The sequence below is a fragment of the Dendrobium catenatum genome, unplaced genomic scaffold, assembly GCF_001605985.2.
Source record: "Dendrobium catenatum unplaced genomic scaffold, ASM160598v2 fragScaff_scaffold_1297, whole genome shotgun sequence".
Taxonomy (NCBI): domain Eukaryota; kingdom Viridiplantae; phylum Streptophyta; class Magnoliopsida; order Asparagales; family Orchidaceae; genus Dendrobium; species Dendrobium catenatum.
Window position 1 is genome coordinate 330,261 of NW_021319759.1, and position 20,277 is coordinate 350,537.

Below are 20,277 nucleotides of genomic sequence, written 5' to 3' on the forward strand. Positions count from 1 at the left end.
AAAGCTCATTCAAATTATAAACAAAGACATCAATTCATCATTCAGTACAATTAAATCATGGAAGAGATTGATTTGATGATTCAAAGGAAATTCAGATTTTTAAATTTTATTTATTTATTTCAAATATTTAAACATACAGAGCTTTTTAGTAAAAAAAATAACTGACAACGGAGGACAGAGTCGCACCCATCAGCATTCATAGCAGAGGCCTTTACTCATTCTCTATATATTTTCTCCCTTCCCCTTCGCCCAAACCCTCCGAGAATCTCAAACCCTTTAGGGGCCAAACAGCCCTAAAGAAAAACCGCCATTCCTTCGTATTTCGCTGCTTGTCGTTTTGCACGCTCGCCAAAGGAAAAAACCAGTGCGCTCTCTCTCTATCTCTCTCATCAGAGCCCCTTCGACAACCCCTCTTTCTCTCTCTGGATCCTCCCGAGCTGTATTATCCATCCCGCTACTTCTCCCCCACAAGCAACACGGAATATACCAAGAAGGCTCGTCATCTCGTCTCTTTCTCCTTCTTCCCCGCCTCGAACGGCGTGATGCTTATAAAAAGAACAATCCATGGCGCATTAGCGCACAACTGCTCCGCCATTTGTTAGGCTTTGCTCTTCCCGTATTTGGAGGAAGGCCATTTATTGTGAGAGGGGAAAGAGGGGTTTAGGTCATTCCTTTGGTTGCAGTTTTATCCCATTGAGGTATTATTTCAGGAAATACGCCTTTCTTCCTAGTTTCTCCCGATTTCGTCTTCGCCTTTCCTTTTTGGGAATATTGGAAGGTGTTTTTGTGGCAGATCTGCTATTTATTTTCCCTCTTTGTTTAATATGGATGGTCTGTTGGGTCATGGGCTTCTCCATTTCTTTGTTTTTTTGTAAAATTGAAAGTTCTTGCTGAAATGGGATTTGCTTCGGCGGATAACGCGATGTTTAGATGTTTATCGCATGCGGTGGAAATACCTTTTGAAATAAAGTCGGAAGTCGGTCTAGGGTTCCATGTTGCTGTAGTATTGGGATTAATCATGGTTGATAGTGTGATTAAGCTAATTTTATTTGGATTTTTTATGTTAATTTGATTGTCCTGCTATATCGTTTTGAGGCTCTTCCATGTGTTTCTGCTTAATAGCATCTTTTTTCTTCTTTTCCTTTTAAATCTATTTTTGAAGTTTTCATCCTACTTGTTCATAGTTGGATCCATGGTATGCCGTTAGACTTTTTTTTTTTTTTTTTTAATTTATCATGTAGAAAGAATCTATATTGGGAAAACTTGTTTCATGGAGTAGTCATGTTTAAAGCTTGATTGCCTATGTTTAGTTACAGTACAGTTTGTTTTGATATCTATGTCTCCCTTTAGCTCTCGAACCAAGAAAAAAAGGTGTGCGTTGCGGGAGGGGGGAATAGACAAGTTGGATAGGATTTTTTTTTTTTTTTAAATCCTAACGCAATTGATCTTGTTTTCCAATCTGTACTACTTGTAGGTAGTTTGAACCATGATCATCTCTCTAGCGGAGTAGTTGGGTTAAGAATTGGGATGATGTGATGACGTTTATTTTGCTGGTGTCATTTGCTCAGGTTCTTTTATCCGCAGTGTTTTGTTCCTATGGAAGGCCAGACATCTTGGGATTCATACTATGGAGATAATGCTCACCACTTTAAGCAAAGTACTGATGGAAATGAGGAAGCAGAATTTGACATGGTCTCCTTGGAGAGCTTTCTTCCCAATGATGTTTTGGAGAGAATTCTATCCTTTTTGCCCATTGCAAGTCTATTTAAGGCCGCATGTGTATGCAAAAGATGGTATGATGTTATACATTCAAGGAAGGCCATATGGGCATATCGGGCGCCAAAGAAGCCATGGTACTTCATGTTCACCTGCAATGATACTGCAGCAGGATATGCTTATGATCCAGATCTTCGGAAATGGTATAATCTTGAACTCCCCTGCATTGAGAAACGCAACTGGTTTATTTCTTCTTCGTCAGGGTTAGTTTGCTTTATGGACAGTAATACTAGAAGCCGCATCTTTGTTTGCAACCCCATTACAAGGAACAGGAGAAAGCTTCTTGAAGTTCCTGGTGCGAAATTCCCTGACTACAGTGCACTTGCTATTTCCATGGACATGGAGTCCAATGATTATGATGTTGTGGTGGTGAAAACGAAGCAAGTCCCTGAAGATTTTCTTCAATGGGAACTTTCAATTCACATCTATGAGTCACAAAGCCAATTATGGGTCACTTTGGCTACTGAAGTTTTGGTGGGATGGAGGGGTGGTGATGAGGGTGTGATATGCAAGGGAATATTATACTGCTTGATCCATTGCACTGGTGTTGTTGGGAATCCTATTCGTCAGGGGCTTCTTATGTATGATCTCTCCGCAAAATCATCAGGCACTTTGATGAGTGCATCCATATCTGTACCCTGCTCACTCACTTGTGGAAGACTTATGAACCTCAATGATAAGCTGGTTTTGGTTGGTGGGATTGCTAAACTTGATAGGCCTGATATTATCAAGGGAATAGGTATTTGGGAGCTTCATCAGAAAGAATGGCGGGATGTTGCTCGAATGCCTCCCAAGTATTTTCAAGGTTTTGGCGAGTTCGATGATGTCTTCGCAAGCAGCGGTTCGGATGACCTCATATACATTCAAAGCTATGGTGCCACAGCACTGCTAGCATTTGACATGAGCCGAAGGCAGTGGAGATGGTCACAAAAGTGCCCTGTGACAAAACGATTTCCCCTTCAGCTGTTCAGTGGTTTCTGCTTCCTACCCAGACTTGAAGTTGCTACTTGATTTGTTTCTCTTATTGCATTGGCTTTGGTAAAATCAAAGAAGGTCTACATACTGATTTGCTTGAAATGGAGCAAGTTTTGTTGGTAGGATTGGGCGGGTCAATAGAATCAATATACACAGTAAAAATCATTTCTGCTCATGTTGGTGGTGAATTCTTTTTTCCCTTCTGTTTCTGGGTTTTGTGAGTTCGTTTAATGTTTTCATTGGTTGGAGGTCTGAAAATGTAGCTTCTTCTCTTCTATCTGGAAAGATATTCTCAGCTTTTTAGCTGTTGGGATCTTTCTTTCTGAATTCCTAAGTCTTTTTTCCTTCACTTTGTTTTATTAACTTTATGTCCTAATTTCCTGCTGTTCATCCTATATCAATTCTAAATTAATTTAGAGTTTTCATATCTCTGTTGTTGTATCTTTTGGCTGTCATTATCACTAATTTATCAGCTTTGCGTAGTTCACACGTAGAAGAAGAGATCTAAGAACCATAACGGATAAAAATTCAAATTGCAATCTAAACAAAACTTCACTGGAAATGAAGGGGATCAAAATGCTCCCTTCAGATCTTTGATTTCTTATTTTTGATTGTTTTACTTCTTCTGCAATTGCTGTGCTGTATATAACGAAAAGAAGCCTACCCATGTAATGAGCTGCTCTATTGTTGTTGGACGAAAAACTGAGATCGGGTAATCGACGGAAGAAATTTCTCGCATCTCACTCAAGCTTGAATCCCCTAACTGTTCCAAAAAAATAAAACCTAAACTTCTTTTACGGCACTTTATCTGAATTTGGCTTTTTTCAGCCATGATTATTTTGCCATTATATTGCTAGGAAAGTGCGGTTGCTTCATTTTTCAATCCTCTTCATTAGCTGTGATTTGTTTATGCTATTTTAGTAGTACATTCCGTTATTATTTTAGTAGTATTTAACATTTTAAACAATGGCTGAGATTTAACACATTCGTTCCATAGCTGATTGTTCGGAAGAGTTAAATTGTCTATTAAATGGCTTTATAGTACGTTTCTATCAAACCTTTTTAGCTTTTTGTCCGACAAGTTCGTCTGAAGGAGGAGAGCTGCATGTTTTATAATTGGTGGATTTATGTATATTTTATAAAAAAAATTCAATTTTTTATATTTTTCTTAAATAATATTTTAAGATTTAGATGAAATCAAAATCTATGCATGATTTTTTTTTTACTTTATTTTAAGTAAATTAATAGAAATGATATTTTTTATTTGATTTAGAGATTTAAAGATTCTACAAGTAAATAGAAAGATTTGGGTTTTGTTTGGGAGGATTTTTCTATTTTTTGTTAAATGTACAAAAAATTTTAAATGATGCTTTAATAAATAGTAAGAAAGCCTTCTCAAATGAAGCTTTAGATATTAAATATGTGAATAGATGAGAATTTTTTGGTATGTGCATAAATCCTCTTTTATGATCTAGGAGGTTTATATAAGTAGCATTTAAAATTGTTTTATGTATATATTTAATATCTAAATTTTATTATTTATATAATATAATGTTTTATTAATTTTTATTAATCACTTCTATAAAACAATCGGTGGATGATGTTGATAAAAGTGGTGGTATGTAGTTGTCGATATGCGGCGAGTGGAAGAGATCTCGTCTGGATTAGTTTGGATGGCATGTGTGCGGTCAAAAAAGATGTGATCTTGATGAACTAGGATTTGTAAAGTGCGAACAATGTGAAATTGTATGATTGTGATCTTGCTAGGATCAAAATGTGTGCGGTATCAGAGGCGGATCCAGCTTTTTTCAGGGTGGGCAAAAAAAAAAAATTTGTAGGGGATGGGCAAAGATGAGTAGGATTGATAAAATTAGGACAAAAAATTTTTTTGAGATGGGGCAAAATATCCAAAATATACCCTCTAAAATTTTAAAAAAAAAATTTGAGGGTGGGCATTTGCCCCCCCTCACTACTATGGGGATCCGCCCTGGTGCAGTATGGATGGTGTGAGATGTCAGAACTAGTTGTGTGCAAATGAGATTAATGATGAGATTTAGCACAGTGTTGAGGACGGTGTTATTTTTATCGTTATTTAAATATTTTGAGTGTTATGTGATTAAACATTGAAGTTTAGGTGTTAAATATATAATATCCTTCTACACTAAACCCATGAGGTCAATGTCTTAGGCTTCGTTTGGGACGGCTTTTTTATTTCTTTCTAAAACGGAGTTTTAATACAATTTTTTTTATTTTTTAACTAAAACTCCATCTTAGAAAGTAATGAAAAAGCTGTCCCAAACGAAGCCTTAATCCTTCTACACTAACATATGTATCCATCTAATATACGATTTTGCAATATATTTCTCATATTATTCATGTAGGAGTCACAAATCATATTAATCAAATTTATTCTCAATCAATATGCTATGAATTGGAGCCCATCATTAATTAAATTTATTTTCAATTTTAAATTTTTTGATATTTTTTTTTTTATGATCATAATTAATATCTATTTAATATGAAGACAAAATTCAATACTCTCATCCAGGAGTGAAAAAGTACATCAGCGATCGTTAAGACCTCATAATAAGTTTATGAAAGATACCATCCCATAGGCATGCCTGTAACGAATTTAATTTCTGACACTCCACACTGGATTGCTGTGTTGAAATAAATGATGCCTTCCTTATTTGGTTCTAGAGTTTATTCACCTCGAGAAACTGACGGGAGGAGAAAAAAAGGGAAAGCTTGAATAGCTTATTGGAATTTGTCAGCAAGTGGTCATGGAGAGAGAGAGAAAGGCAGAAAGAATTTGGGGAGAAATGTTTTCTTCTTTCATGAAATATGCAACAAATGCAGTGAGGAACCCTTGTGGTATATTAAAGGCCTCTCCATTTCATAAGAAATGCAGCAAGCAGAGAGAAGAGAATTTCTTCACGAGGCATTCCTGTGGTCCATTTTGTAGCAGAGATAATTTTCCATTACTGCTGCCATGTGCTAGCAAAGAAGATAACCTCTTTTTTTTTTTCCTTTCTAATAAAATAATGAGTGATAAATTATAAAATAAAGAGCTGTGAAATGGTTATGTTGGTGTTCTAAGAATTTGATCTTTCTCCCTTTTGAGTTTTCATTTTTTTGGCCTATCTTTGAACTGCTCTGCCCCTACATTGTGTGCGGCTCTGGCTGTTTGGTTTTTTTGTCATGCGAAGGCTGGATTCTTTTTTGCTGGGAAGGTGATTGTTTTCGATAGAGATGATGATGGGGTAGTTTCTCTCTCTCCCTCAGGCCGGCGGTTCTTTGCAATCTTTTTCTCATTGTGATGATAGTTCTCGCAACCGGGGGAAGTTTTGGTTTATGGATGCTACTCCACTTTCCTGAGCCCATGCTTTCAGTCTGCTTCTTCTTGTTTTCCATTTTGACATGTGTATTTTTGCACCTTCTTGGTGATCTTTTTCTGATTTTATTTACTTACACATATAACTAGTTTTACTTAATGAAATTTGAGCTCCGTCCTTAATTTGCTTCTGAAATGGTTTGATCTTTCGTCTCATGAAAATTGAGAAGGATAGTTGTTGCTTGGTGACCTGCTGCTCTTGATTTCCTAGCAGTGGAGAGAAGCTTTTCTGAGCTCGTCTTATGTTCTTGCTTTGGTGCGTAATTTGGATTCATTGGGGTTCCTTTACTTTCACTTATTTCGGCTTATTTTCTTTGTCAAACCTACAATCAAGGACAAAAATCACATGAAAATGATCATAACCTGAAGTTCCAGAAAGCTTCAAGATCTGATTAACTTCAAAGTCATGTTCAACAATCAAGGACGAAAATAACAAAAGTCAATTGCCATTGCCCAACTTTTATCATTTAATCTTCATTATTTGATCCTCGTGGCCTAATTGTCATTGCCCGATTTTCATCGCCCAAATATTATTGCATGATCTTCGTTACGTAACTGTCATTACTTGACCGTAATAATTTGATAATTTGTTTGATCGTCATTTGTTGATTGCAGTCATCATCTTTCACTTCTCAACTACAATCACAAAAGATCAAGTTAGTGCTTTAAACTTTATAATACATTCTTTTTCAATTGAGATTTTAGAAGAAGAGTGCACCATCAACTCCAGTGATTTTATTTTCCAAGTTGTTCATAGGAAAAATTGGTATATTTTGTGAATTTTTCTTTTATCTTTGCATGTGCGGGATTTTCATACAAAATTATGATGTAAAATACTCATTCTACCCCCACTCGTTCTGGAGGATATCTAGCGCCTATCCACTCGGCCCCAAAGCGAAATCTTTTAGAATTATTACTCTTTTTTATTTAAATTATAAATTATATAAAAAATTTTAAAACTATTTTGAAATATTTATTAAATTAGTAAATTAGTTAATTTAACTTAAAAATAATTATTAAAACTATTTATTTAATTTAATTTAACAATATTTATTTTATTTTATTTTATTTGACAATAAATTATTAAATTAGTCAATTTAATTTAAAACATATACTTTCAAAACTATTTAACAAAATTTATAAAATTAATTAATTAGTTAATTTAACTTAACAATAATTTTTAGAACTATTTAAAATTATAGATGCATGATTATTTCCCATAAATTTTAAATTTTGTCAGAATTTCTCTAGAAATCCGTTGGTTTTCTTCGTCAGAAATATTCATCGAAAATCCACAAGAAGTCTGTCAGAATCTACCGGATATCCGTTGAAAATATTCCACCATAAACCAATCGGAAAATCCGCCAGAATTTCCGGTGGAAATTTTCCTCCGAAAATTCCACTTGTAATTTACATTTTTCGTGTAGTGAACTACTAAATAACTCATTTTGTACATAAAAATTGTGCATGTGAGAATTGAAATGCTAGAAATCTTTTGATGCTTTACTTAGTCTATAAATCATCTTCAATATTCTTTGCTAAATGCAAGGAAAAATTATATTAAAACTTAGGATCTTAAGATTTTGGCTGCATATTCAAATATCAAGGAAATATGAATAAATATATTTTTAGTAGTGTTAAATTAGTTAAATATTGATGTTCTTAATTAATATATTTGATATTAAATAGGAAAATATTAAAGTCAAGTGAATTTTGAAGGTGCATATATAACATTAGAGATGTAAATCTTGATGGTATTACTTCTTTTGATTTTGAAAGCTATTAATGACATGATATATTTAGTTAAATTATGAAGACAGCTTATTAATATGATAAATTTAGTTAAATTATGAAGACTTGCAGGTGAAATAAAGCTTTATTTGGGACAGCTCTTTTAAACATCATTTGTATATTTACATAAGCTTATAGATGTTAGGCATACAATCAAATTTGAAAATCCATAAAATTTTAACAAATACAAAATACACATGTAAGTCTTAGCAGATCCAAACATTGTACACTCTATAATCCACTATCAAAATTTTTGGCACTCCTGATAGTATTTTTCTTACGGGGGTTAAAACCGTCATGAAATTTGATCTTTAGCAGGGGTAAAAACTGCAGTTTTATACATTATAGTTTCTCTGCTACAATCACTCCCTACACGCCCATTCTTCTTTTCCATTTCCATTTTTCATTCTTTTGGGCTCACATAAAAGTCCTACCACCACCATACGTCCATACCTCTCTACCGCTTATTGCCTCCATCGACATTGTCATGCCAACCATCACCATATCGGCCACCACCATACTAACCACTACGTCGACGACACCCTTTTTCACCAACAATAGCTTTGCAATTTTTTTGAAACAAGACGAATTTTTAAAACTCTAGTTCTCATATATTAATCCTAGTTATGAAAAATTTATCTTTTGAGTAATAGAAAGTTCACCAAAAAATTTTCACAAAGGTTTAAAAGCATTCAATAATCTGAGTTTGTTTTGCTGACCTACATTGATTCCCTGCGCTATGGAAAAGGTTGAGCCATGCCACCCTTTCTCTTGCTTCGCAAAATTAACTTTTTCCAATTGATCTCTGTTCATCGAATCACGCCTCACATGACTACGGTTTCATTTGAGATAACTTTCTTACTGCTTTCTAAGGCAACTTATTTATACAAAAATTTGTAGTTCAAAAAAATTTTATATTAAAAAATTATTTTAAAAAGTAGTACAAAAAATTGTCCCAAACGAAACCTACATGCAACTTTTGACTAACTTTAGATTCTAAATCAGTGCACTGATGCCATGCTTCGCTTGAGTTGTGATATGAATGAATTGTTAATAGAAGTTTTCTGTTGCTATATATAGTAGATAATAACGCATCAATGGCAGAAGAATTAACACACATAACAAATTTTTACTCTTTTATCATCAACATAAGTTTCGGTTGGGATAGCTTTTGGCTGTTATTACTTTTAGAACTTCAATTTCATTTGAAATAGATGAGTTCAATGACAAAAACCCAAGGGAGTCTTGAATGCATTAAAGGAGTTCGAAAAATTTTTAAGAGCCTATAAGTCGAAGAAAAAAATTTATTAGAAAAAAATTTATGTCAATATAGAACATCCATTAAAATATACCTTCGCTCAATGAAACCTATCAAGCAAAACGATATATTAATTGGAATTTGCAAGGGTAGAAGCATCATACTATTAGTGAAGGAGAAAGAAATGAAATAGTTGGTACTCCCTCTAATTTTGAGCAACAACCTATTCAATTTGAGCAACCCAATATAGATAATATAGAAGGATTATCATAAGTGAAGCTTAGTTGAGCCTTTTGTCATACTTCACAGCTTTAGAGAGTTTATATGTAAGAATCATATTTGTTGTTTGATTGAATATTATGGTTATGTGATCAGTATGTGGCTGCTTGTTTTCCATTATTTGATTCCTATTTAAGGACTTGAGGCATATTTGGCATATTGATAAATAAAACTTGAAAACTATTGCTATAATTCAGTGGTAAGAGAATTAAAAAAAGTTGGTACTGTGTTTAGCTCAATAATGATTGATTGACAATAGGAAAAGCTATGTAGGCATCACTACTACTTAGAATTTTCAAGGACTATTCAAGGAAGCTATATATTCTTGTTTATCATTCTCGGCTGTCGCAAATGACCTTTTGATGTATTAAAGTAATATTGAAAAAGATAATTAGTTTGTAATCCAACTAATTTCAGTATCTTAATTCTTATCATTGATTTTAGAACTTCAATTTCATTTGAAATAGATGAGTTCAATGACAAAAATCCAAAGGGAGTCTTGAATGCATTAAAGGAGTTTGAAAAATTTTTAAGAGCCTATAAGTCGAAGAAAAAAATTTATTAGAAAAAAATATTATGTCAATATAGAACATCCATTAAAATATACCTTCGCTCAATGAAACCTATCAAGCAAAACGATATATTAATTGGAATTTGCAAGGGGGAGAAGCATCATACTATTAGTGAAGGAGAAAGAAATGAAATAGTTGGTACTCCCTCTAATTTTGAGCAACAACCTATTCAATTTGAGCAACCCAATATAGATAATATAGAAGGATTATTGAGGGATATACTTAGCCTAATTTTATGACCCATTAATTTATCAAGTGAGAATCATGTGCATAATCTAAATCTATCAAATAATGTTGAACAATTCTCAAAGGTATTAGAAGATGCGAGAGCTGAGTTATATCCTAGTTGTAAGGTATTCTCAAAGCTATTCTTCATATTCCATTTATTTCATTTGAGGTATTTAAACTCTTAGGCTTCGTTTGTGACAACTATTTTACTGCTTCCTAAAATGGCTTTCTAGTACAAAATTTTAATTTTTGTACTAGAAATCCATTTTAAGAATCAGTAAAAAAAGCGGTCCCAAACGAAGCCTTAAACTACAATATATTTTGATATGTTCCTAAAGTTGATGGTCAAAGCCTTCTCCAAGGCATTGTATTACATAGAAACACATTTGAGGTAATAAGGTGTTGAACAGTTTTGATAGTGGTTATAAAAAGATAGATGTATGCCTTAATGATTGTATGTTATTTTCGAGACGTAAGTCTAATCAGGAGGCATGTCATGCTTATGGATAATCAAGATATGCTATTAATAAGAATAACATTGTAGGAGAAAAGAAAACATATATGGATCAACGAAAATTGTTATATATTTTTCATTAATTCTTAGACTTCTGAAGTTATTTAAAGTAAAGAAATCAAACAAAGAGATAATTTGGCATGCAAAACACAGAAGTAAAGATGATTTGTCACAACATCCATCTAATAAAGAAGCATACAAATCATTTGATTCTCGATATCTAGTTTTTGCTTCAAATATAAGAAATGTTCATGTTGGTTTGGCTAGTGAAGTGTTCAATCCTTTTAAGGTTATAAAGTAGTGTTTTATATATGATTTTGATCAATTATAAAATGCATTCTTAGATTAAAATGAAAAAAATATATTATTTTGTCAATGATTATACAAAATGAGAAAACCATAAAAAATGATATTAATATTTATCTCTAGCTACTTACACAAGATTTACAAGAATTGTTGCATGGTATTCAATACTCACTACCAAAAAATTGGGTTTTCACAGCACATTTTTTTACCTTTTCCGGCGGTTATACCCGCCACTATTTTCATTGCAGCGGTTGTAGAACCGCTACATAATCGTTGTGTTTGCAATGCATTGCAATCGCATTAGGCAGCGGTTCGAAGACCGGCAGGGAAGATTTTTACGGAATGCATATTTTGCAGCGGTTATATCCGCTGCACATGTATAGAATTGTGCCGGTTATAACCGCGACAACTATGAGCGAAATCGACCGATTTTCAGCTTTGTGGCGGTTTTCTGGGCTCTAGTAGCAGTTATAACCGCCACTAAAGTCCAGAAATTTTTTTTTTAAATCCTGAAACCTGACCGTTCACCCTAGAGCTAGATAAGTTGGTTAGCCAACTGTCACGTACAGAAATATAACAAATCATAGAGATTCACAACAACAAGAGAACATTGAAAAATATATTTGAATCACATGACTAGAACAATATATTTGAGTCACCTCCTCATTTGAAAATGAAACCAGCTCATCATTTTCCATGACTCTGAGTATTGAGCTGAATTACAACTTCATTATATAGTGGATAAAACTTCATTATATGTACAATATCAATATGGACGATTAATAATTTTTTATGTGTATTGTATAGTGTCAGGGTGGAGCATCAAAGAAATATTTGATTTTCCTTATCATGCATAAAGGACAGTTTTTAGTTGTATTAGTGGAAAAAAGTTGCTTTCATGGGTTATCGATCAAAGAAATATATTTTTGGTATAGGAACATATCATAAACAATTATTGAAGTCTGCTACTAGTAAGATGACTTATTCTATAGTATTGTCACCAAGGGTGTAAATAAGTCGAGTAGTAGATTTATCGAGTTCTGCTCGTCAGTTAGAAAATCAGCTTGACCTCGAGCTCGAGCTCGAGTCGACCTAAAAATGAGGGCTCGCATCACATTGCAAATGGCTCGTCGAGCCTCTTGATTACGAGATTTGAGCCCGCATCGTTCGCATCCCGTAGTCCGCTCGCGAGCCCACGTCATTCACATCTCGCAGTCCGCTAGCGAGACAATGTCGTTTGTGTCCTGAAGTCCGCACGCGAGCCCAATGACGCGTGGTTCGCGTGACCGCATTCTGCACGCGAGCTCACAATTCAAAATTCCGGCCTAGAGTTCGGAATTCCCACCTAGAGTTTGTCCGTCCGTCTTAAATATATAATTATTTTATTAAATAATCAATAATGACATGCCGGCTTGCGAGCTCATGAGCCGAGCAAGCTTGTTAAATAAATGAGCTCGAGTTTGGGCTCGAGCTCAACCTCGTGGCTTCATAAGCTCGGCTCGCGAGCTTTTTAACTAGTCGACCTCAAGCCAGCTCACGAGCTAACTCGGCACTTACACCCATAATAGTCACTCGTAAATCTAATTCCTTGTCCAAAAGTGAAATTTTGGCAAGAAAATTTCGAGAAAGTAGTACTATATATTAACTGCAACTATAAAAAATTTCAAATTTTATCCAATGTCAAAATTTCATCAAAGGCAGAGACCATGATCATTAATTAAAAATCTCAAATCAATATGATATAATTAAGGAGAAGAAAAAATTGTGATTTTTTGGAATTTCCAAAAATAATAATATATGGCCGATTTCTCAAATTTCTTGAAGAATAACTTTTCACCAACTACTTTTGCACCACTTCATTGATGACTAAATGTGTCACCTTCCTCCATGTTTCTACTTATTGTCAGACTTTGAGGTTGATCTTCTTCCTTTCATTGACATCAAAGGCAAAGACTACTACTATACATGACATCTTAAAATGATTAAGGCATTTAAATATTAAAAGAATTATCTATGATTAAGGGAATCTATGTAAACCACTGGGAGTGCTCTAAATTTTCTTCATATGTACGTAACATGTCGTTCACAAAAATCTATATATAGAGCCTCACTTGCTACATGAAGAGAACATTTGGCTTGAAATTCAAGAGAGTTCAAAGGTATGAAGAATCCTACAGTTCAACTGGAGCACAATAATGAAACACAACTGTTGGAACATTACACAACATGCACTGTGAACCACCGACCGACTGCTGTCATGGGTCCACCACACAATCGTCACCATCAAGTCATTATCTGACATCTATCATTGAACCACCATATGATCGTCATTGTTGATTCATCACCCAAATGTCATCATTATACCGTCATCACAATTCTACTTTGTCGAATCATTGTCATCCAACCATCATTATTGGAGTGTCATCATCCAACCAAAATCATCATAACACTATCGCTTGACCACCATAGTCACAAACCATCACCATCTAACCCTCGCCACCAAGTCATTATTATTGGTCTACCACTGCATGATCAATATTGTCAAACTGTTGTCACTCGGCCACTCCCGTCCAAACATCTTTCAGCTCATACTAACTTTGAAATAATTTTTGCAAGCATCTCTTACTCTTGTAATCTCTTCTTCTCCGAATCTCTTACTCTTACATGGTAGAATTATTTTAGTTGGTTCAGACTCTCCTAATTTTTCATCTTACCAATATTTTCACATAAAAACTCTAATGTCTTCCCTACTCTTTTTATTTATCTATTTATATCCAATAATACTAATTCTTTTATTGCATTAATTAGAATGTATTCATTAAAACTAAGGCTTCATTTGAAACAACATTATTACTACTTTTTAAAACAGCATTTAAAAAAAAATTAAAAAAAATTGTACTATAAAACCGCTTTAAAAAAAAGTTAATGTCCAAATCCTGCCAATAAATAATTTACAACATACTTTTTTTTTTTGGAGGGGGGTGGGGGGATTATTTAAACCAATTAAAGTAGATTCATACACACATCACATACACAAAACTCGAACTTAAGACCTCTTAGTTGATAGTCTAAGCTCCTAACCAACAGATCAAGATAAGCTATGGATTTACAACACACTTTCATTTTCAACGAAGAGCTCAGAAGAGTCGTCAAAATTATTTTTTGTTTTTAGCAAATGAGTTCACTCAGTTTTAAAACATTTATTTTTATAGACCAATTTAGGCAGCGCCAATAAGTTCACATCATATCAATTAATTTATACAGTTTTTACAACTTATATGGCACTGAACTAAAAAAATGTCCGCACCAAAAAAATGTTAAGGATATATATGTAAATACGTTAAATGTATCTAGGACAAATTACTTTGTTACATGTGTATTCATATTCTATATATATATACCTAAGACCGGTAGTATGTAAGACACATTGAATAAGATTTCAGAAAGGATTTACTGTTTCTATTCTTCTTCCTCCTTTTCTCAATGTTCTTCATGGTATCAAGAGAAGCAAGATTTTGAGCTCTCGCCATGGCGACATCAGCTTCCGCTTCTTCCTCGGTTGCGGCCACCTCCGGCGTACAGCCGTCCGCTCCGGTCATATCTCAATATCTGAAGTTTGTAATTTCGAATCTTAAATTTCTTGTACCGCACTCTCTTACGGCGGATAACTTCCCCATCTGGAGTTCGCAAATCGCGAAACTCTTCAAAGCGAATGGATTCGCTGCCTTTCTTGAAGCCCGATCGGCCACTGAAAACTTGGATCCAAATCAAGATACGCATCAATGGACTGTCATCGATCAGAATCTTGCAACGGCTATGTGTTCCACTATATCACCGGCCGTTCTACCCTATGTGATTCATCTTGAATCAACTCACGAGATCTGGTCGACTCTTCACACCCGGTTCCAATCTTCCAACCGCTCCAAGGTTATACAGCTCAAGAATGAGCTCCACAATATTTCTATGCAATCCATGTCTATGACTGACTACCTCACCGAAGTCAAGAAAATAGTGGATCAGATCGCTTCTGCAGGATCCTCGATCGATTCGGAAGACATTATAATTTACATCCTAAACGGACTTCCGCCGGCCTATCAATCCTTCACGACCACGATTCGCACAATGCAAGGCACGATGACTCTGGACAACCTATATGCTCTTCTCATCAGTGAAGAGATTCATTTGAAATCGTCGGCCATCAAATTTTCCAAAGATCCAGACACTCAATCGGCTCTATATACGTTTCGCGGTCGCGGCCGTCGAGGTCGGATCAGGAAAAATCATGACACAAATGCTTCCAATAAATCCTCTACTCAACCCACGGTGATATGCCAAATCTGTAAGAAGAAAGGTCACGAGGCAGATGCGTGTTGGCACAGACTCAATGCCAACTATGTTCCGTCTCAAGGTTCTTCGAAGAACACCAATGCTCTGGTGGCCAAATCGGAAGGTCATACCGGTGTTGATTGGTACATAGATTCCGGCGCATCGTCTCATATGACCAACAATCTCGAGAATCTAGCTCCATACAATATCTACAACGGCAATGACACGGTCACCATAGGGGACGGAAGATCCATCCCGATTGCTCATACGGGTTCTGGGATCCTTCCAACCCCGGCCAGTAAGCTTGTTCTATCTCGTTTGTTGCATATTCCATCTTTGTCTTATAATTTGCTTTTCATATCAAATCTCGTTAAAGATAATTTGATTTCTATTACGTTTGATGACACTGGTTTTGTTTTTAAGGATCAGACGACCAATCAGGTCATCACCGGACCATGTAACAATGGTCTGTATAAGATTCCGGCAAGACAGCAAAAGACAACTTCAGCATCCACGGCATTGTCAGCTAGTCGCTCTTCAGAAACAAATTGGCATTGTCGGCTTGGACACCCGCACAACCGCGTTCTTCAGTGGATCTCGAAAAGAAATCCTACTTTACACATATCACTTAATAGTTCTTCTTGTAAATCTTGTATGTCTTGTAAAGGACACAAATTGTCTTTTGAACGCTCTAATAGTAGTACTAAAGCTCCTCTAGAACTTGTTCACTCGGATGTGTGGGGACCCTCTCCGGTTCCCTCACACCAAGGTTTTCGTTACTATATAATCTTTGTTGATGATTTCTCGCGCTTTGTTTGGTTATTTCCACTTATGTTTAAATCCGATGTTCCTAACATTTTCAGTAATTTTGTTAAGTTTATAGAATGGCAAACCAACCGCAAACTTAAAGTCATTCGCACGTACGGTGGTGGTGAGTTCGTAAATCACCACTTCCGAGCTGTTACTAAGACTACTGGCATTCATCATCAAACATCATGCCCTTACACGCCAGAGCAAAATGGGATCGCCGAAAGAAAACATCGCCACATTATCACGACCACAAGAACCTTGTTACAAAATGCAGGTCTACCAATGTCCTATTGGTTGGAGGCAGCTTCTACTGCCACTTACCTAATCAACAGGGCACCGTCTGTCACCACAAATTATCTCTCGCCTTTGCAACAAATGTTTAATATACAACCCTCATATGCACATCTAAGAATCTTTGGATGTGAATGTTTTCCACTTTTACCACCCACCCAACAAACCAAATTATCACCGACATCTTCTTCCTGCATCTTTATTGGATATTCTGACACTATGAAAGGCTATAGATGTCTAAATCCAATAACAAACAAAATCATTACATCTCGGCATGTTAGGTTTAACTAAACATTCTTTCCATTTATTAACAGGTCAGTTCAAGAACCTCCCGTCTCAACGGTTGTTCCTCACCCTCTTCTCATTCCGTCTTCTATACTGAATTCAAATGGTAACAAGAAGAAGCTCAACACTTCTTTCCAACCATCCGCTGACTGCACGACAACGGATATCAGGCGTCATGACATTCGTCGGGATACTACTTATGATCATCAAATTGAAACACAAACGACGTCTGTTTCCTCACCTCGACATCATATGATTACCAGGGCCAAAACAAGATCCCTTAAGCCTGTTCAACGGCTTAATCTTTTGCATCACGGGCACCATCAAAACGATCCTACCACTTTTACGGAAGCCAACAAACATGTTGAGTGGCGCAAGGCAATGGCAGAGGAATTTTTTGCACTTCAAAAACAGGGCACGTGGGAGCTTATCTCACCCCCTCCCAACGCCTCCATCATCGGCTCCAAATGGACGTATATAACTAAATACAATTCGGATGGTTCCGTCGCACGACACAAAGCTCGTTTAGTTGCTTAGGGAAATCAACAAGCTTTCGGTATCGATTACAAGGACACTTTCAGCCCGGTAGCAAAGCTACCTACGATCAGAATAATGTTCACGGTAGCGTTATTCCATCAATGGAGAATTCGCCAATTAGATGTAGCAAATGCCTTTTTGCATGGAGAGATCAACGAGCTTGTTTACATGAAACAGCCCAAAGGATTTGAAGACTCGACCCATCCGAATCATGTATGTCGTCTTCGAAAGGCTATCTATGGCTTGCGTCAAGCTCCCCGGCTGTGGTACACCACATTCACAAAATTTCTGCTAAAAATTGGATTCGTGCATAGCCATGCAGATCCTTCACTGTTGCTACTACACCGAGATGATTTCCAAATCTACTTACTAGTCTACGTAGATGACATTCTCATTACTGGGAATGACGAATCCAAAATAAGCAACTTAATTGATCAAATGAAATCCACATTTACAATGAAGGACCTCGGACTTGCGAACCAATTTCTGGGTATTACCATCGACCACACACAAGATAAGTTTTTCCTTTCTCAATCTCAATATGCGGTTTCAATTCTTGGTCAGGCCGAGTTGCATAACTGCAATTCGGTCGCTAACCCATCTTCTTCTAAAACTTCAGTCACACATGATGGCGACTCACCGTGTTTCGATGCTATTCTATATCGCCAAATTATTGGATCGCTACAATATCTAACTCTAACTCGCCCCGACATTGCATTTGCCGTCAACGCCTTGTCCCAACACATGCACGATCCGGCGATTCATCACACACTGCTACTAAAGAAACTACTTCGTTATATCAAAGGGACTATCGAGTATGGGCTTCCGATCACTCGATCTAGCTTACAGCTGCGGACATACTCAGATGTCGATTGGGCATCTGATCCTCTCACTCGCAAATCCACTTCTGGATTTTGTACATTTCTCGGCGACACTCTCATCTCTTGGACAGTCAAGAAACAGCCAACTGTATCCAGATCCTCGACAGAGTCCGAGTATCGCGCTCTTGCATCGGCCACAGCATATACTATATGGATCAAGCGTTTATTAGCAGATTTTTGCATTTTACATTTTCAGCCGGTTGATGTGTATTGTGATAATACATCGACCATTGCACTAGCTAATAATCCCATCTTTCATGGGCGTACGAAGCACATAGAAATTGATCAGCGATTTGTCCGAGAGCACATTCAGAACAATGTCATACGGTTGCTTCCTATCAGCACAACCGATCAAATTGCTGACATCTTAACCAAACCCCTCACCACTCCACGGTTCAAAGACTTGCGATCCAAACTGACTATTACTTCCCACTCGTCAGTTTGAGGGGGAATGTTAAGGATATATATGTAAATACGTTAAATGTATCTAGGACAAATTACTTTGTTACATGTGTATTCATATTCTATATATACCTAAGACCGGTAGTATGTAAGACATACATTGAATAAGATTTCAGAAAGGATTTACTGTTTCTATTCTTCTTCCTCCTTTTCTCAATGTTCTTCAAAAAATACTCTCAACATTTAAATGATTTCCTAATCTATCTATTAAAATAATTTTTTTTTCTATTAATTTGTTTTGTTAATAATATTGTCGCAGTCGCATGTTGAAGTTCATTTTTTATTTTTAGATTTTCCTTTTTTTTTTTTTGTAAACTTTTTTTTAGGGTTTTATTTTGAACTACAAAATCTAATTTCTGTTTAAAGAGTTAAAATGTTAAATACAGGTCAATTTTCACTCAAATTTCAAATTAACGTCGTTCTCATTGATGGATGCTGTCTTTTTTAAAACATTGAATGCTCCATTGCTATTTGGTAAATATTTATGAGAAAAAACATTAAATGATGATGATTTTAAGGAAATTCTCTTAAGCTCACAATTTTTTTATGTTTAAAAGAAAATTTCTTCTTATACACCGACTATGATCATCTAACACCTAACTACAATCTTTTGAGCAAGATCGTCCGGCTGATATCCTTTAAACATGGTCGTCCAAAAACCATCTCCGCACCGTCGCCAAACTACTATCCTCCTACTACAATCATCCAACCACAATTGTCCAATTTTATCATCATTACCTGATTATGATCATTAGACCACACCATTTCCCTACTAAAGTCCTTCGACGACCATCATCTATTATATTTTGATCATCATCGCTTTTCTATGACTCTCCACCACTATAGCTTAATTATAATCCTTTGAGCACAGTCACTTGACTATATTTATGTGACTGTCATCCCCCTACTATAATATTCCACTCATTGTCGTCTAGCTATAATCCTCTGATAGCTATCGCTCAACTACAATCCTCCAACCCCATCTGATACTCTAATCATTATTTTCTAACTATATCGACGCATACTGACTTTGTCACCCATCATCATCACAAAATTGATGCACGCACTCATCTATAAGATTAATGTACGCCGTCAACATCAACTCTAACTTCAAAAATCAACATCAATAGTAAGTAATTCTCTTTATAACAAAAAGTATGAAGAATCTAATACAATTTAAAGTGATTAATAATGTAAAAGTTTTCACATAAGGATAAAATTATTCAGGCAAATTGAAATTTGAACTCTAAGCTCTAAAAAAATTATCAAAAGTTATAATAACCAAGAACTATAAGTAATTAACTGCCTTATATAAACCTAATTTATTTTGTTAAAAATTAATTTAATTGCAAATATATTAACTTAAATCTTAATCTCCTTTAATTTACACTACCTGAAAATATTAAATGGCATACAATGGTAACTGGATTTCAATTCAAATCGGCCTTAAAAAACTACTTCTTTCAACAACAACAACAACAACAATAACAACAACATCAAGCCTTTGTCCCGCTACGTGGGGTCAGCTACATGAATCTTTTTTCGCCATTGTGTCCGATTAAAAGTCAAATTCTCAAAAGTCTACTTCTTTC

The 20,277-nt window shown here is 35.6% G+C and overlaps 2 protein-coding genes across 3 annotated transcripts; both read left to right on the forward strand.

Moving 5' to 3' along the window:
* The first annotated feature begins 245 nt into the window (after positions 1–245).
* On the forward strand, positions 246–3,176 carry LOC110108918 (F-box/kelch-repeat protein At3g61590). 2 transcript variants are annotated; one of them, XM_020839773.2, is made up of 2 exons: positions 246–698; positions 1,475–3,176. In XM_020839773.2, exon 2 carries the CDS (start codon positions 1,597–1,599, stop codon positions 2,785–2,787), a length of 1,191 nt encoding a protein of 396 aa, XP_020695432.1. In that variant the 5' UTR covers positions 246–698; positions 1,475–1,596; the 3' UTR covers positions 2,788–3,176. The 2 variants fall into 2 exon arrangements, with proteins under 2 accessions (XP_020695432.1, XP_020695433.1); XM_020839774.2 differs by having other exon boundaries at positions 1,569–3,176.
* Positions 3,177–17,417: 14,241 nt separating this feature from the next.
* LOC110108902 (uncharacterized mitochondrial protein AtMg00810-like) lies at positions 17,418–18,668 on the forward strand. The gene has a single exon (XM_020839758.2). The coding sequence runs from the start codon at positions 17,418–17,420 to the stop codon at positions 18,666–18,668; it is 1,251 nt and encodes a 416-aa protein (XP_020695417.1).
* Positions 18,669–20,277: the final 1,609 nt, after the last annotated feature.